Source organism: Myxocyprinus asiaticus, chromosome 18 (assembly GCF_019703515.2).
Source record: "Myxocyprinus asiaticus isolate MX2 ecotype Aquarium Trade chromosome 18, UBuf_Myxa_2, whole genome shotgun sequence".
NCBI lineage: Eukaryota > Metazoa > Chordata > Actinopteri > Cypriniformes > Catostomidae > Myxocyprinus > Myxocyprinus asiaticus.
In genome coordinates this window covers 39,285,829-39,300,994 of record NC_059361.1, presented here as the reverse complement: position 1 = coordinate 39,300,994, position 15,166 = coordinate 39,285,829, and the positions used below count along the sequence as shown (strand labels likewise).

The 15,166-nt window shown below is 36.3% G+C and overlaps 1 protein-coding gene across 2 annotated transcripts in view; it reads right to left on the bottom strand.

The window, feature by feature from the left end:
- The window catches only part of LOC127456453 (ras GTPase-activating protein 2-like), a 94,136-nt gene that overhangs the window by 34,141 nt on the left and 44,829 nt on the right, over positions 1-15,166 (bottom strand). For both annotated transcript variants that reach the window (XM_051724968.1, XM_051724966.1), the window contains 7 exons: positions 14,150-14,251; positions 7,316-7,469; positions 7,053-7,207; positions 6,769-6,883; positions 6,576-6,650; positions 2,785-2,908; positions 550-656 (listed from right to left, as the gene is read on the bottom strand). In XM_051724968.1, the coding sequence (XP_051580928.1) occupies positions 550-656; positions 2,785-2,908; positions 6,576-6,650; positions 6,769-6,883; positions 7,053-7,207; positions 7,316-7,469; positions 14,150-14,251 (832 nt within the window). The remainder of the gene's footprint in view (positions 1-549; positions 657-2,784; positions 2,909-6,575; positions 6,651-6,768; positions 6,884-7,052; positions 7,208-7,315; positions 7,470-14,149; positions 14,252-15,166) is intronic.

Below are 15,166 nucleotides of genomic sequence, written 5' to 3'. Positions count from 1 at the left end.
TATTCGCTGAGCTAACCAGCCCCCTCAATGCTTGTTTTCTTAAGATATCTCTTTAAACATGTTAGCTCTACTAAAAAAAATTATGTTACAGAAAAATAATATTTGTCTAGTGTCTGTGGGCTTCTGTATTTTTGGAATCAGTTATTAGTTTGGTGCAGCTGTGAACTTGAAATCTCTGAACTGTTCTAGGATGTGCTTCTTATTTTGCCAATTAATCAGCCCTTTGCAAATCAAAGCGCATGTGGATGGAATCCAGTTGAATCATTTAGCTCTGATTCAAGAAATCTCTAGCTGCACATATTTTTGAGTCTGCCTTTGGCATAGATTTTATTTCAGCATGGGAGCGTTTACAATTGCATGGCTATGCACTCATGCAGCTTAGAGGAAATGTTGGTCATAGCTTTCTCATTAAAAACAGGAGTGTCTCAATGGGTCTTTCCTGGCATGAATATATGAGTCACATATTAAATAAAGGAACTATATGTATGTTACAGTTTGATAACTTGTTTGGGGTATGCTGTGATGTGGCTCTTTATGTTGTGCACTCACAGGATGATGCGACTGCAGCTGAAAGGTGTGTGGAGAGAGAACAGCCACTGCAAAGAATCGCAGAAATATGAAACTACTAACAGCAGAGTACTGCACATGAGGATCCGCTGTTGGAGAGAGAAAGAGAGATTTGTTAAAGTCATAACTGAGTCTCTGGCTCCTCCTGGTGTTCAGAATCGACAACATTGGCTCTCATTCACTAACTGTGCATATACAAGTATATGTGCGTAAGTCCTGTACACAAAACTTTTTAAACAATGATTCATAAATAAGTTCACACTCATTTATTCTATGATAAAATTTAGAAGCAACTCAAACCACAGGTAAGCAAAGATCACAGACTCCCATGGGTTAAAGGTTAAAGGTGTTAAAGGTGCACTCAGTAATATTTCCTCATTAAAAAAGTTGAACTCCTAAAGACATGAATTGTAATTTTGCAATATATGTATAAAATCATGACCTCTCACATTAAAATGAAGACTCCAGTCATATCAGTAACCTTATAAAAGCTGTTTTATTCTACATGGAGAGGGTCCGCACATGGGGGCTGCCATGTTAGAATCACATGACCAGCCGAATACTACTCGCTTATTCTCAGTAACCGTCCTGTTATTTGACACTTTCACTCACTGATTAAAGTAATCATTTCTACAATGACATCTGAAACTGAAAACTATTGATTTTAAATGATGCAGCATCCAAGCCGCTAGGTGTCAGTGTAAGTCCAAGATGACACAAAGACAAAAGTTACTGAGTGCACCTTTAAGGTGAAATGTTTATTATTTTTTTACATTATAATAACTAAGCTGGGACCCATTTTATATTAGGTGTCTTTAACTACTATGTACTTAAGCATTTATTACAATGTACTTATTATTTGCATACATGTTGTTGCATTGTACTTTAAAGTACTTGCATTAAATTACATTTGTGGTTCCACTGTTAACCTTAACCCCTAACCTTAAACCTAACCTCTACATAGGGCTGTCATGATTATGAAATTTGGGTGACAATTAATTGCCAAACAAATAATTGTGTTTATGATGATTAATTGTCTGTTTTAAGTATTTCACAATTAATTGTCATATAAATTAGCATATTTCTTAAAGCGCATGTTTGTTTCACACACACACCTTAAGAAGTCATTTTTACATATTTAATTCAAATATATAAAACAAACAATAAAAAAGTGATATACGCATGATTTCCTTTTAAGTCTTTAAAAGAGTATGAATGATATGAAAAATAATGTTTTAAATATCAAAATATTTCGAAACACTTAATATATGTCTCTTTTTGGTCAGCTATAGTTTTGGCCAATTTGACATTTACACTGTTGTTTTTGGAACTCATAAAAAGTATATATTTTTTAAATAAAAAATATTTAATATAAAATATTGATTTTTCTTATATTTTTCTTATATAATCTAATATATTATATTATGCAATAGTAAAACATTTCTGTCCTAATTTCTTCACTTTCATACGTTATTTTAATACTCTTTGATTAAACCCACAAGTTCTTATTTCTCATAAAGGAAAACCTCTGAGATTTCGTTTCATCATTTTATCACTCACTGTGTGTCATTAACACTGTGTATGAACCCGCTTTGACCAGGAACATTTACCATTATAAGATCCCTAAATTAAAGTGCGCTGGGCGCACACACCAGAGCGCTTGAGAAGCGCTTCACATCTGCGGTGTGGCTCAATGAAGCTCGGAGTTCAAACGTGCTGTTCATTGCATTTATATATTAGCTTAAAATTTCCTTATTTGGGCATTAAAACGTGATTGTCAAAATAATCGCGGTTATCTCATATAACGATTATTTCATAATTGCGACAGGCCTACCCCTACCCCTATAACCCCTAACTCTCCTCCTAAGCCTACCTGTCCCTCAACCTCAGTAGCAGCAAATGGACCCTAAGCTGAATAAAACAAAGAGACCCAACCATAATCCTTGATGTGTGTTACAGTTTGATCTGGAGTTGGTTCAGGATCAAGTGTAGTCTAGACCTATATAAAAGGTATTTATTGTGTTTCTGGTTTTGAGAATGGCACACTTGCTTTACAGAAAGATCTTTCTGTACATGCTCTCAGGCAAGAGCACATCATTAGAGAGTGCAAGGATATGTTTGCAGAGAGTGACCAAGCACCATGCACTACCAGTTGAGCTACAGGAACATAAACATACAGGAAATGAGAGCGCATTTGTGTTTGTGTGCGTGCCTCACCTGGAAAGCGTTTAGAAGCGAGCTGTCGGAGTGACCTGAAGACGTCACACATGAGGGGAGGACAACTGGAGCTGGACTGTGTTATAGATGTAAAAACCTTCTGTACGTATCCCTGCAGATTCTCCTGAGAACACACAAACACCAACATGATCAGTGTTAACCTCCTCAGTGAAATTACTGACGAAAATGTTCGTTGACTAAGGGTTCATCAGCGATACAGATAAAGAAATATCTAGAAAAAATGAATTAATCTAATGCAATAATCCAGAATGTTGGGTGGATCATTATCAAAATATGGTGACAAACATGTCCCTTGATTTTCAGTCATAAAACCTATCAAATAGTCAAGAAAGGCATCATTCTATAACCTAATCTTTTATTAAATAAAACGAAATGGTTTGACTTTTTCTTTTTTACACATTTAAAAAAAATCATAGTTAATAATTTAAATATGTCATTGGTGTTACATTGTTTAATGTCCATGTGAAACATTTTTATTGAAAAAAAAAAAAAAGAAAAGATTTTATGGTATGATTTATTGATTTAGTCTTATCAGTGCTGTTGACAACATCTTAGAAAATTCATCTTTTAAGAGAATTTGTCACTGGAAATGGAAAATGACCCGGGTAATTCCAGTATTGAACAGAAAAAACTGAACATCGACAAAACGAAGCAATTTACAAACAGGTTAATTACCTCATTTAAATGCATCCTATATATGTTCATGAGATTAATCAATATATCCACAACATATATGTAATATTATAACTTACCTACATGAACAGGTTACAAGTTACATGCTTGTCAAAATGCGTAACTTTTGCTGTGAATATACAGTTTCCGTAAAAATGCGCTACACACAATGCAATAACCTAAACTGGCTGAAACACTGAACAATCTTTAAAGCATGAAGAATTCAGAATAAAGTAACTTCTAAAAAGTAGCTAATAATTCATTATATTCTTTATTATATGCTATTATTTCAGGAGGTCAGGTTTGCACAAAAAAGACAAAAAAAAAAAAAGTTTTATTTTGTACGCATCTTTTATATGTTTGATACACGTTTAAATTAATAAATGTTTAAACCTTTTTCTAAATGTATGAATATTTGGTTAAAGTTTGGTCTGTTACAGTTTGACACACTTTTTTGTAATTTTTCACATTATCACCAATTAAAATATGTTATTTTTCTTAGAAAATTACTAAAACTGACTAAAATAAACATATATATCATGACAAAATATTGACTACAGTATATTTAAAAAAATATTAATAAAACAAAAAACTAAAGGGCTGTAAATCAATTAAAATTTTAAATAAAATTAATTCAACGTATGCCGATTAATTAATCGAATTAAATCGCAATTAATCACTGAGATGAGGAGGAGGGCGTGGCCGGGCCGTGATGGAGCATGGCTGGCGCTGAATCAGCTGATCAGCGGGAAAGCGAGATAAGGGGCAGCCGGAGACTCCAGTTCGAGAGAGACGCACGTGGCCGCGTTGCATGTGTGTCTGTTTATTGTTTAAGTTCATTAATGCATTAAAGGTTTATGTTGATTGTTCAGCCGGTTCCTACCTCCTCCTTGCCCATCCCTTACCTGTTACAGTGGTGCCGAAACCCGGGAGGAAGGAGAGATGTGCCTCACCTCTGCCATCCACCAGGGGAGCAGCCGCGGCTGTCTGCCTGGGGACAGAGGGGTCGCTGCCGGCCGCCGAGAGCCGGAGGAACCGCGGCCGTCTGCCGAGAATGGGAGGAGCGGTTCTGTCCGCCAGGGGCCAGAGGACTCCCTGCCGTCCGCCGGGGGAGGAGCAAGCTGGTGTCCGCCAGAGGGCGGAGCAGCAGTTGAGGACTGGTTGACAGCGTGTCCAGTAGCTGACAGAACGCCGGAAGGTCAGCGTCTCCCCCTCCAGAGATGGGGGGGAGTTAGTCAGACCGGTGGCGCCCCAGCCTGAATCAGGTGGGGGAGGAGTGTGACGAGGAGGAGGGTGTGGCTGGGCCGTGATGGAGCACAGCCGACACTGAATCAGATGATCAGTGGGAGAGCAAGATAAGGGGCAGCCGGAGACGCCGGTTCGAGAGAGAGAGAGATACACGCGGCTGTGTTTCATATGTGTCTGTTTATGTTTGTTTAAGTTCATTGTTTAAGATCATTTATGCAATAAATGTTTATGTTGATTGTTCAGCCTTTTTCTGCCTCTTCCTTGCCCATTCTTTACCTGTTACAATCGCATACATAAATATTTGCTGAGAAAGCCCCTAAAATAACACTAATTCAATACATTATGATTAAATAATTATAAACAGTTATATTTAAATAATTTTAATAATAATAAAAAAAAAAAAATCATTTGCCTACAGTTCACAGCAATCCATTTTGCAATTGAATTCGTCAATCAGTCCGAGATTTATTACAAGGGCTTGTCTAAGGACGCGTCAATGTACACCTGTGTCAGATGGATGCTTTTGGAGCATCTCAGTTGCGTTGTGTCATAATCGTACCATTTTTAGGTTGCTGCATCAAGTTTGAAACTTAGAAAAACACGTCTTGAGATCCCTATGTTCGGATTTGCAAGAACTCGTTCTCATGTTGTGCTGTCGCTAGTGTCAAGCAAGCCTGAGTATGGTTTGTTGTCTGTACAGCTGGAGTTTTGCTTACTGCCCCCTGCTGAAAACAGATGGTACATCAAGCTTGAACTGCTGGAAACTGACAAACCTAGTGTAAAAATTAACACTGAACATGATTTCATCCTGTAGATATTCCTACTGTATGTAGTGGCACATAACTGTAGTTCTATCATACGTACATTTTGGTACCTTTTCACAGCCATGAAACGTACAACATCAAAGTAACGACAGCATCTAAATGCTTTTATATTTGAAAAGTCTGTAGACACAAATATTTATGAATCCATTGGGGTTAAAAGAATCTGAATCTGAATTTTTTTTTTTTTAAACACTCACGTTTTAATGTCTATTCAAAAGAACAAATATGAATGTGTAAAAATGACAAACAAATATCTACGAATATTAAAGGGATAGTTCACCCAAAAATGAAAATTCCTTCATCATTTACTCATATCAGATGTGTAGGACTTTCATTCTTCAGCAGAACACAAATGAAGATTTTTAAAAGAATATTGCAGCTCTGTAGGTCGAAACAATGTAAGTGAATGGTGACAAGAACTTTCAAGCCAAAAAATATTATAAAGGCGGCATAAAAGTAATTGAAAAATGTATCCGTTTCTCACTCAACATTATTGCATCAGTGTAGAAGACATATATTAAACCACTGGAGTCGTATGGATTACTTTTATTCTGCCTTTATGGGATTTTTGGAGCTTCAAAGTTCTGTCCACCATTCACTTGCATTGTATAGACCTACAGAGCTGAAGTATTCTTCTAAAAATCTTAATTTGTGTTCAGCAGAAGAAAGCAAGTCATACACATCTGGGATGACATGAAAGTAAATAAATAATGAGGGAATTTTCATTTTTGGGTGAACTATCCCTTTAATGAGATCGCTCTGCAAACACAAATACACATGCACAATGTAAGTGCATTACTGTACTTGCATTGTTTTGTTTACACACTTGTTCAAGAACAAGTCAAAATGATTTTCTGTGGTTATCAACAGCATGCTACAGATGCTGTCAACAGAGCTTAACTTGTATTTGCAGATGAAAAAAAGTCTCCAACATAAATATAATATTACGGCAGCTTGTACACCGATAATATGCACAAAAATTGAACAATTCAACAACAAAAAACAAAAAAGAAAACGACTCCTCACCTTGTTGACCTCCACGTTGTCACCCTCTCTCAGCTTGATGGGGTCGATCTCACAGGTTTTATTTGATTCAAAGATCTGTAAAAGCAGAATTACAAAAACAACTCAATTTAAACAGCATTGGTAGCCCAGTCTACAGTACATTTTCGAGTTAACAACTGAAGTATATCTAAGTCACAAATCTTGCTTGCCTGACCTCATTAAGAACAGGTTTGAGGGTGACGGACAAGTAACTTCGGCCCACAATTTTCATCATATCATCAATACAGCGAGTGGCCAGAGAATTCCCTCTGAATATGGTGTTGGCCTCTCTGCACAGATAAACACAGGATATTTTAAAGATATTTCTCCGTTCTAAATCCCTAACTATGAGCAATAGTAATAGCATAGCTTGCAGTAGCAAAAACCATTAATTAACTTAAAAACAACAGAAGTCTAGGATGTTCCAGTCTAGATAACTAGATAAACGTGTGACTGAACTGTGTGTTCTCCAGCTCCAGTGCGGCTACAGCTGTGAGGAAGGGCAGCAGTCTATTGTGATGGAGCAGCAGTCTGACCACAGGAAGGAGAGCTTCATACCCCACACTCTCCCTGCAAACATCTCCCAGAACATGAGCTGCAGATGCCGAGATTGGCTAGACACCAAAAGAACAATGACACAATTAGCCTGACTTTTCATTCATAAGGCTTGAAGTGAGATGTCAGCGTGTGTATTCTCCAGGCAGTGGGGGGGGCTGTCGTACCTTGACATCTGGGGATTTGAGCATTAGGTTGCGTAGGGCCGTGTAGCAGGCCGAGGGTAGAACGTTGTCCTCAGTGTACGTTACATTCAGTCTTAGAGAACCCAGATCATCAGGCTTAGACTTCGTACCGTTTCCTTTAGGCTGCAACAAGTACCTATGAAACAGAAAACATACAGAAATGTCTCCTTTTTATTTATTTTTATTAGGGCTGTCAATCAATAACAATTTTTAATCTGATTAATTACATGGTGTGCCGATTAATTAATCAAATTAAATAAACATTTGCTGGGAAAGCCCCTCAAATAACAATCATTCAATATATAATGATGAAATAATTATAAATAGTTATATTTAAATATTTACAAATAATATATATATATATAGTACTGTGCAAAAGTTTTAGGCACTTGTGAAAAATGTTGCATAGTGAGGATGTCTTCAAAAATAATGACATAAATAGCTTTCATATATTACTTTAATGTCATAAAAAGTCTAGTAAACCTAAAAAGCTAAATCAATATTCGATGTGACCACCTTTGCCTTTAAAACAGCACCAATTCTCCTAGGTACACCTGGACACAGTTTTTCATGGTTGTTGGCAGATAGGATGTTCCAAGCTTCTTGGAGTATTCACCACAGTTCTTCTATCTATTTAGACTGTCTCAATTGCGTCTGTCTCTTCATGTAATCTCAGACTGACACAATGTTCAGTGGGGGGTTTTGTGGGGGCCATGACATCAGTTGCAGGGCTCCCTGTTCTTCTGTTCTAATCTTTTCTATTTGAAAAATTAATGTTTGGGAGTCTAACATTTATATTTCCTATTGACACACTAAAGCTGAAGATATAAATAACAATCTTAAGACAAATGCTTTTGTGAAACATCTTACGTGCCTAAGACTTTTGCGCAGTACTATATATATATATATATATTATATATATATATATATATATACTACCAGTCAAAAGTTTTGAAACACTCATTCTTTATTATAATTTTTTTTCTCACATTTTAGAATAATAGTACAGCCATCAAAACTATTGAATAACATAAATGGAACTATGGGAATTATGTTGTGACTAAACAAAATCCAAAATAAATCAAAACGGTGTTATATTTTAGCATCTTCAAAGTAGTCACCCTTTGCCTAGAATTTGCAGAAATGTACTCTTGACATTTTCTCAACCAACTTCTTGAGGTATTTATTGGCTGCTTTTCTTTATTATTTGGTCCAAGTCATCAATTTCAAAAACGTTTTTTTTATTTATTTTTTTTTATTAAATTTTAGTTTTATAATGAAATAAATTAATATAGTGGCACAATTATATTTTTGTCTACAAAACTCATTTCAAACATTTAAGCATACGCCTTCAGATCAAAAGATTTTTAAGATCATGAGAAACATTTCAGTCAAGTGTTTCAAAACTTTTGACCAGTAGTGTATATATATATAGATATATATACAGCTCTGGAAAAAAAGAGACCACTTGAAAATTATCAGTTTCTCTGGATTTACTCTTTATAGGTATGTGTTTGAGTAAAATGAACATTTTTGCTTTATTCTATAAAGTACTGACAACATTTCTCCCAAATTCCAGATAAAAATATTGCCATTTAGAGCATTTATTTGCAGAAAATTACAACTGGTCAAAATAACAAAAAAGATGCAGTGTTTTCAGACCTCGAATAATGCAAAGAAAACAAGTTCATATTAATTTTTAAACAACACAATACTAATGTTTTAGTCTTTCGCATTGCTGTTGGGTGACTTTATGCCACTCCTGGTGCAAAAATTCAAGCAGCTCGGCTTTGTCTTGATCACATTCCAGAGGTTTTCAGTGGGCTTCAGGTCTAGAGATTGGCCATGACAGGGTCTTGATCTGGTGCTCCTCCATCCACACCTTGATTGACCTGGCTCAATCAAGGTATGGATGGAGGACTACCTGTATCACGAGTATGAGATCATTAAGACGATAGCATACGATTTAAACTTTAGTAGCAAAAATGGCGTTAGAGTTGATACATTTCTGGGAATTAGTTGAAATTGTCAATTTTATTGAATTCACTCCTAACTCTGTTTAGACTTGTTCCGTCATCACTCAGAAATGTTCAAGGATGTCTCGGCGTGGCATTTTTTTATATAGTAAAATGTTTAATCATAATATATATAAATAAATATAGCAATATTTACCTACAGTTGAAGTCATAAGTTTACATACACCTTAGCCAAATACATTTAAACTCAGTTTTTCACAATTCCTGACATTTAATCGTAGAAAACATTCCCTGTCTTAGGTCAGTTAGGATCACTACTTTATTTTAAGAATGTGAAATGTCAGAATAATAGCAGAGAGAATGATTTATTTCAGCTTTTATTTCTTTCATCACTTTCCCAGTGGGTCAGAAGTTTACATATAATTTGTTAGTATTTGGTAGCATTGCTTTTCTCACAATAAGTTGCTGGAATTTTGGCCCATTCCTCCAGACAGAACCGGTGTAACTGAGTCAGGTTTGTAGGCCTCCTTGCTCGCACATGCTTTTTCAGTTCTGCCCACAAATTTTCTATTGGATTGAGGTCAGGGCTTTGTGATGGCCACTCCAATATCTTGACTTTGTTGTCCTTAAGCCATTTTGCCGCAACTTTGGACCATATGCTTGGGGTTATTGTCCATTTGGAAGGCCCATTTGCGACCAAGCTTTAAATTTATGTCTGATGTCTTGAGACGTTGCTTCAATATATCCATATAATTTTCCTTTATATTATAAGTGCTCCAGTCCCTCCAGCAGTAAAGCACCCCCACAACATTATGCTGCCACCCTCATGCTTCACGGTTGGGATGTTGTTCTTTGGCTTGCAAGCCTCACCCTTTTTCCTTCAAACATAACAATGGTCATTATGGCCAAAAAGTTCAATTTTTGTTTCATCAGACCAGAGGAAATTTCTCCAAAAAGTAAGATCTTTGTCTCCATGTGCACTTGCAAACAGCAGTCTAGCTTTTTTACAGCGGTTTTGAAGCAGTGGCTTCTTCCTTGTTGAGCACCCTTTCAGGTTATGTTGATATAGGACTCATTTTACTGTGGATATAGATACTTGTCTACCTGTTTTCTCCAGCATCTTCACAAGGTCCTTTACTGTTGTTCTGGGATTGATTTGCACTTTTCGCACCAAACTACATTCATCTTTAGGAGACAGAATGCGTCTTTTCCTGGGCACTATGGCCGCGTGGTCCCATGGTGTTTATACTTGTGTACTATTGATTGTACAGATGAACTTGGTAACTTAGGCGTTTGGAAATTGCTCCCAAGGGTGAACCAGACTTGTGGAGGTCCACAATTCTTTTTCTGAGGTCTTGGCTGAATTCTTTTGATTTTCTTATGATGTCAAGCAAAAAAGCACTGAGTTTGAAGGTAGGCCTTAAAATGCATCCACATCTCCAATTCAGTACACCTCCTATTAGAAGATAATTGGCTAATTGTCTACAGGCTTGACATCATTTTCTGGAATTTTCCAAGCTGCTTAAAGCCACAGTTAACTTAGTGTATGTAAACTTCTGACCCACTGGAATTGTGATATAGCTGATTAAAAGTGAAATCAATCAATCTGTCTGTAAACAATTGTTGGAAAAATTACTCATGTCATGCACAAAGTAGATGTCCTAAATTACTTTCCAAAACTATAGTTTGCTAATATTAAATCTGTGGAGTGGTTAAAAAAAGAGTTTTAATGACTTCAAACTAAGTGTATGTAAACTTCTGACTTCAACTGTACATATATATGTATTATTATTTTATTGTTTTATATATATAATGTATATAACTATTTTATTGTTATACTGGTACAAATTAATGAATGATTAAATATCATTCTACCTTGAGTTCATTTTGTAAAAAAACCTGCCTTGATGAATTTTTACCATAATTTTTACTGTAAGTTCTATTTTATTGTTATATAATAAATAATAAAATAGTAATATAATATAGCAATAATTACCTACATTTATTTTTACTTCAACATTTTACTTTATAAACAAATGCCACACTGAGACATTGTTTAAACTTCAGTAGCAATAATGGCCAGTGGCGTCTCTACATTAGGGGCAAGCGGGGCTGAGCCCCATCAGATGTGGTGCTGTTGTGCAAAATGTGCAGGTGTAAATGGCGAGGGTGCCTGTTAACACAGCTTAATACCAGGGAAAAAACAGGGCACACAGAGAGTGGGTGTGTGTGTGTGTGTGTGTGTGTGTGTGTGTGTGTGTGTGAGAGAGAGAGAGAGAGAGAGAGAGAGAGAGAGAGAGTTAAGTCAAAACTGATGCACTACAGTAGGTTAAAATGATTTAATCTGTCAAAATAACACAGCATTTGGAATTATCCGTCAATGTTTCAATAATCGGTAAATTATGTGATGGAGAATTGTCGGTTAACACAACCCCTGACATGTTAGGTTAAGCGATTGTTTGTGCCCCACCAGAAATAATGAGCCTGAGACAATACTGATCATGTCATTAGAGCTAGTACGTTTCTGTGAATCAGTTGAAATTTACTATTTTAACCCTCCTATGGTATTCGGCCATTTTTGAACAAAATGCATTTTTTAAAATGTAATAAAAATGGTTTCTTTTATCTGAGCTGTATAAGACTTGGTGACTTTTCTGAACATATAAAAGAGGTTTTTTTCGGCATCTCATCCAGTCCTAATTCAAAACCCAAATTATTTCCTGTCAGTGTGTTTTGTTCATTTGTATATGCCTGTCTGACACATTCATCTTTTTAGCCTGTGTGTCATTTGCATTACTCACACTACAGAGTACAGAAATTAGTGTGGCAAGACTGTGCGTCTGTGTGTGTGCTGATTTTATGCTAGGTTCATGCAAAAGCTCACCCACGCAGTAGACTCACTGCCCTCATTCAAAACATGCAGATCAGTATCAACAAGTTCCCTCTCAGTCTTTTTCTCTCTCTCTCTCTCTCTCTCACACACACACACAAATGCACGCACATACAATGTTTACACAACACTACCGGCAGGACGCTGTGATCCGCAGTCTGAGGACACAAGGGAAGCGGGCAACGGAAGCAATCCGCCCAAAACAGACACACCTACACACAGCAAGTTTACTGTTGTTAACTAAAACTATTACTAAGACGAAAACTAGAAATACAAAATAAAGTTGGCAAAAGAACAGAAACTAAACTGAACCTATGTGCACTGCGATAGGAATGAAAACTAAACAGAATTACAGAGGAAATGACCTTATCATTAGGGCTGACAATTGATAATTTTTTCAATGGTTTATAGTCCCCAGCATTCCATTCTGCAACGAGTTTGCCAATCAGTCCGAGGTAAATTAGGGGGCCTTTAACACAGGATGCATTTGTGTCCCTTCTGTGATATGTTTTCAATATTGGTCAATGAAAAAGTAGTTCAAATTTATATATATATATATATATATATAAAAAATAAAAAAAACCTGTCTCAAGACCCCTGCATTCTGTTCCATTTTGTTGAGCTGTTCCTGCTGTGTGGTTTTGCACTATTTGTTTAGTTGAAGCCATGAAACTTTGGCAAATACAGGAACTAACTGGTGACTTTTAACTTGTCTTGTGCTATCATAGCATCACAAAGTCTTCCATCTGCCTGTTATAAACAACCTGGCCTCATAGAATCCCATTACTGTACCTACAATTATCTGCAATTTTATTTACATAGCTCAATGTTCAAAAACGTTTTACCCTGTTCCTCACACAATGCTGTCTTATGACATTAAACACTTTTCCTATTGTGCATGACTTGTAAGGTGGTACAATTTAATATTTGCATTATTCAATTTACAAGCTTAACTGAGTTCTGTTAAACTGCGCAGTAGCTCAACTGGTAGAACGTTGCAATTGCGGTGCAAAGGACTGGAGTATGAGTCCTGGAGAGCACACGAGTCAACACATGAGTTGAAAGTGTCATAAAAGCTCCACAAAATAACGTGGTTGATTCAGCAATTGCGTTTTCATCCCACATTTGCATTTATGACACAATCGGTTAAGTTTAAGTTTAAGGTAGGGAGGTTGTTTTTGTTTTCTTCTAAAACTTGATAGAAATCATTAACCTTAAAAACCTCATCTGTTTTGAAGAACATTTAACTCGCTTTTAGCGCCACACAGTGGACATTTCACCTCGGAACGTCACGATACGCATAATGAGCCATGTAATGTAATTTACAATTGCAAAAATGTAGCCATAGTCACATAATTTTCAGGAGATTAGGTTTGTTATAATGGATGAAAACTATACTGAAACAACAAAAAAAGCCATTTAGAAAATATAAACTATTTATGTACCATTAAACAAACTAAGCTGAAATTGAAAACCATAATGAAGCAAAAAATAAAAAAACTAGTGAAATTTTCAAAACCATAATACTACAATAACCAAAACTACAATAAACCTGAGTCCAAACCCACAGTCTCTCAAGCACTTTTCACACAAGACAGCGGTCACTGCAAATGTCACAGCTCTGCCTGCTTTCTCTATACGTGGTTTTGAGTAATTAAGTCTGTGAGTCAGTAAAGTAATGCTGAAGTATCTACATTTAAGCTCTGACGTCAGAGAGGCAGCACTCTCATGCCTGATTGGGCAGATAAGGGCTAAAGAGAGCTGGGATTGGCTGTTATCATCTTTCCTCATCTGTTCATCAATGTACCTCACTCAGACAAATATCAGACAGTGAGATCAGCATATTACAGCACTACATGAAGTGTGCATGTACAACTCTTTTGCTTGTGTTGCAGGATACGCCCATGTGTGTGTATATGTGTGTGTGTGTATGTGTGTATGTGTTCTGACCATGCTCTGTGCATATGGTCGTTTCTCAGGATTTTCACAGATACTCTGGTTTCTCCGAGGAACACGTCCTGTGCCAAGTTACCATTATTCCACAGCTCTACCCTGAAGGAGAGAGTACAAAAGAGTATGCATTAAGTCATATTCATTGACTGTACATTTACACACACACGTTAACTTAACTAATATATTTATATCTAAATATATATATATATATATATATACATATACATATATATATATATATATATATATATATATATATATATATATATATATATATATTTATATTATATACACACAGTATATATCATATGTACTTATACAGTTGTGCTCAAAAGTTTGCAAACCCTGGCAGAAATTGTGACATTTTGGCACTGATTTTGAAAATATGACTGATCATGCAAAAAAAAGTATTTTATTTAAGGATAGTGATCATATGAAGCCATTTATTATCACATAGTTGTTTGGCTCCTTTTTAAATCATAATGGTAACAGAAATCACCCAAATGGCCCTGATCAAAAGTTTACACACCCTTGAATGTTTGGCCTTGTTACAGACACACAAGGTGACACACACAGGTTTAAATGGCAATTAAAGTTTAATTTCCCATGCCTGTGGCTTTTTAAATTGCAATTAGTGTCTGTGTATGAATAGTCAATGAGTTTGTTAGCTCTCACATGGATGCACTGAGCAGGCTAGATACTGAGCCATGGGGAGCAGAAAAGAACTGTCAAAAGACCTGCGTAACAAGGTAATGGAACTTTATAAAGATGGAAAAGGATATAAAAAGATATCCAAAGCCTTGAAAATGCCAGTCAGTACTGTTCAATCACTTATTAAGAAGTGGAAAATTCAGGGATCTCTTGATACCAAGCCAAGGTCAGGTAGACCAAGAAAGATTGTTCGGGATACAAAGAAAACCCCACAGGTAACCTCAGGAGAAATACAGGCTGCTCTGGAAAAAGACGGTGTGGTCGTTTCAAGGAGCACAATACGACGATACTTGAACAAAAATG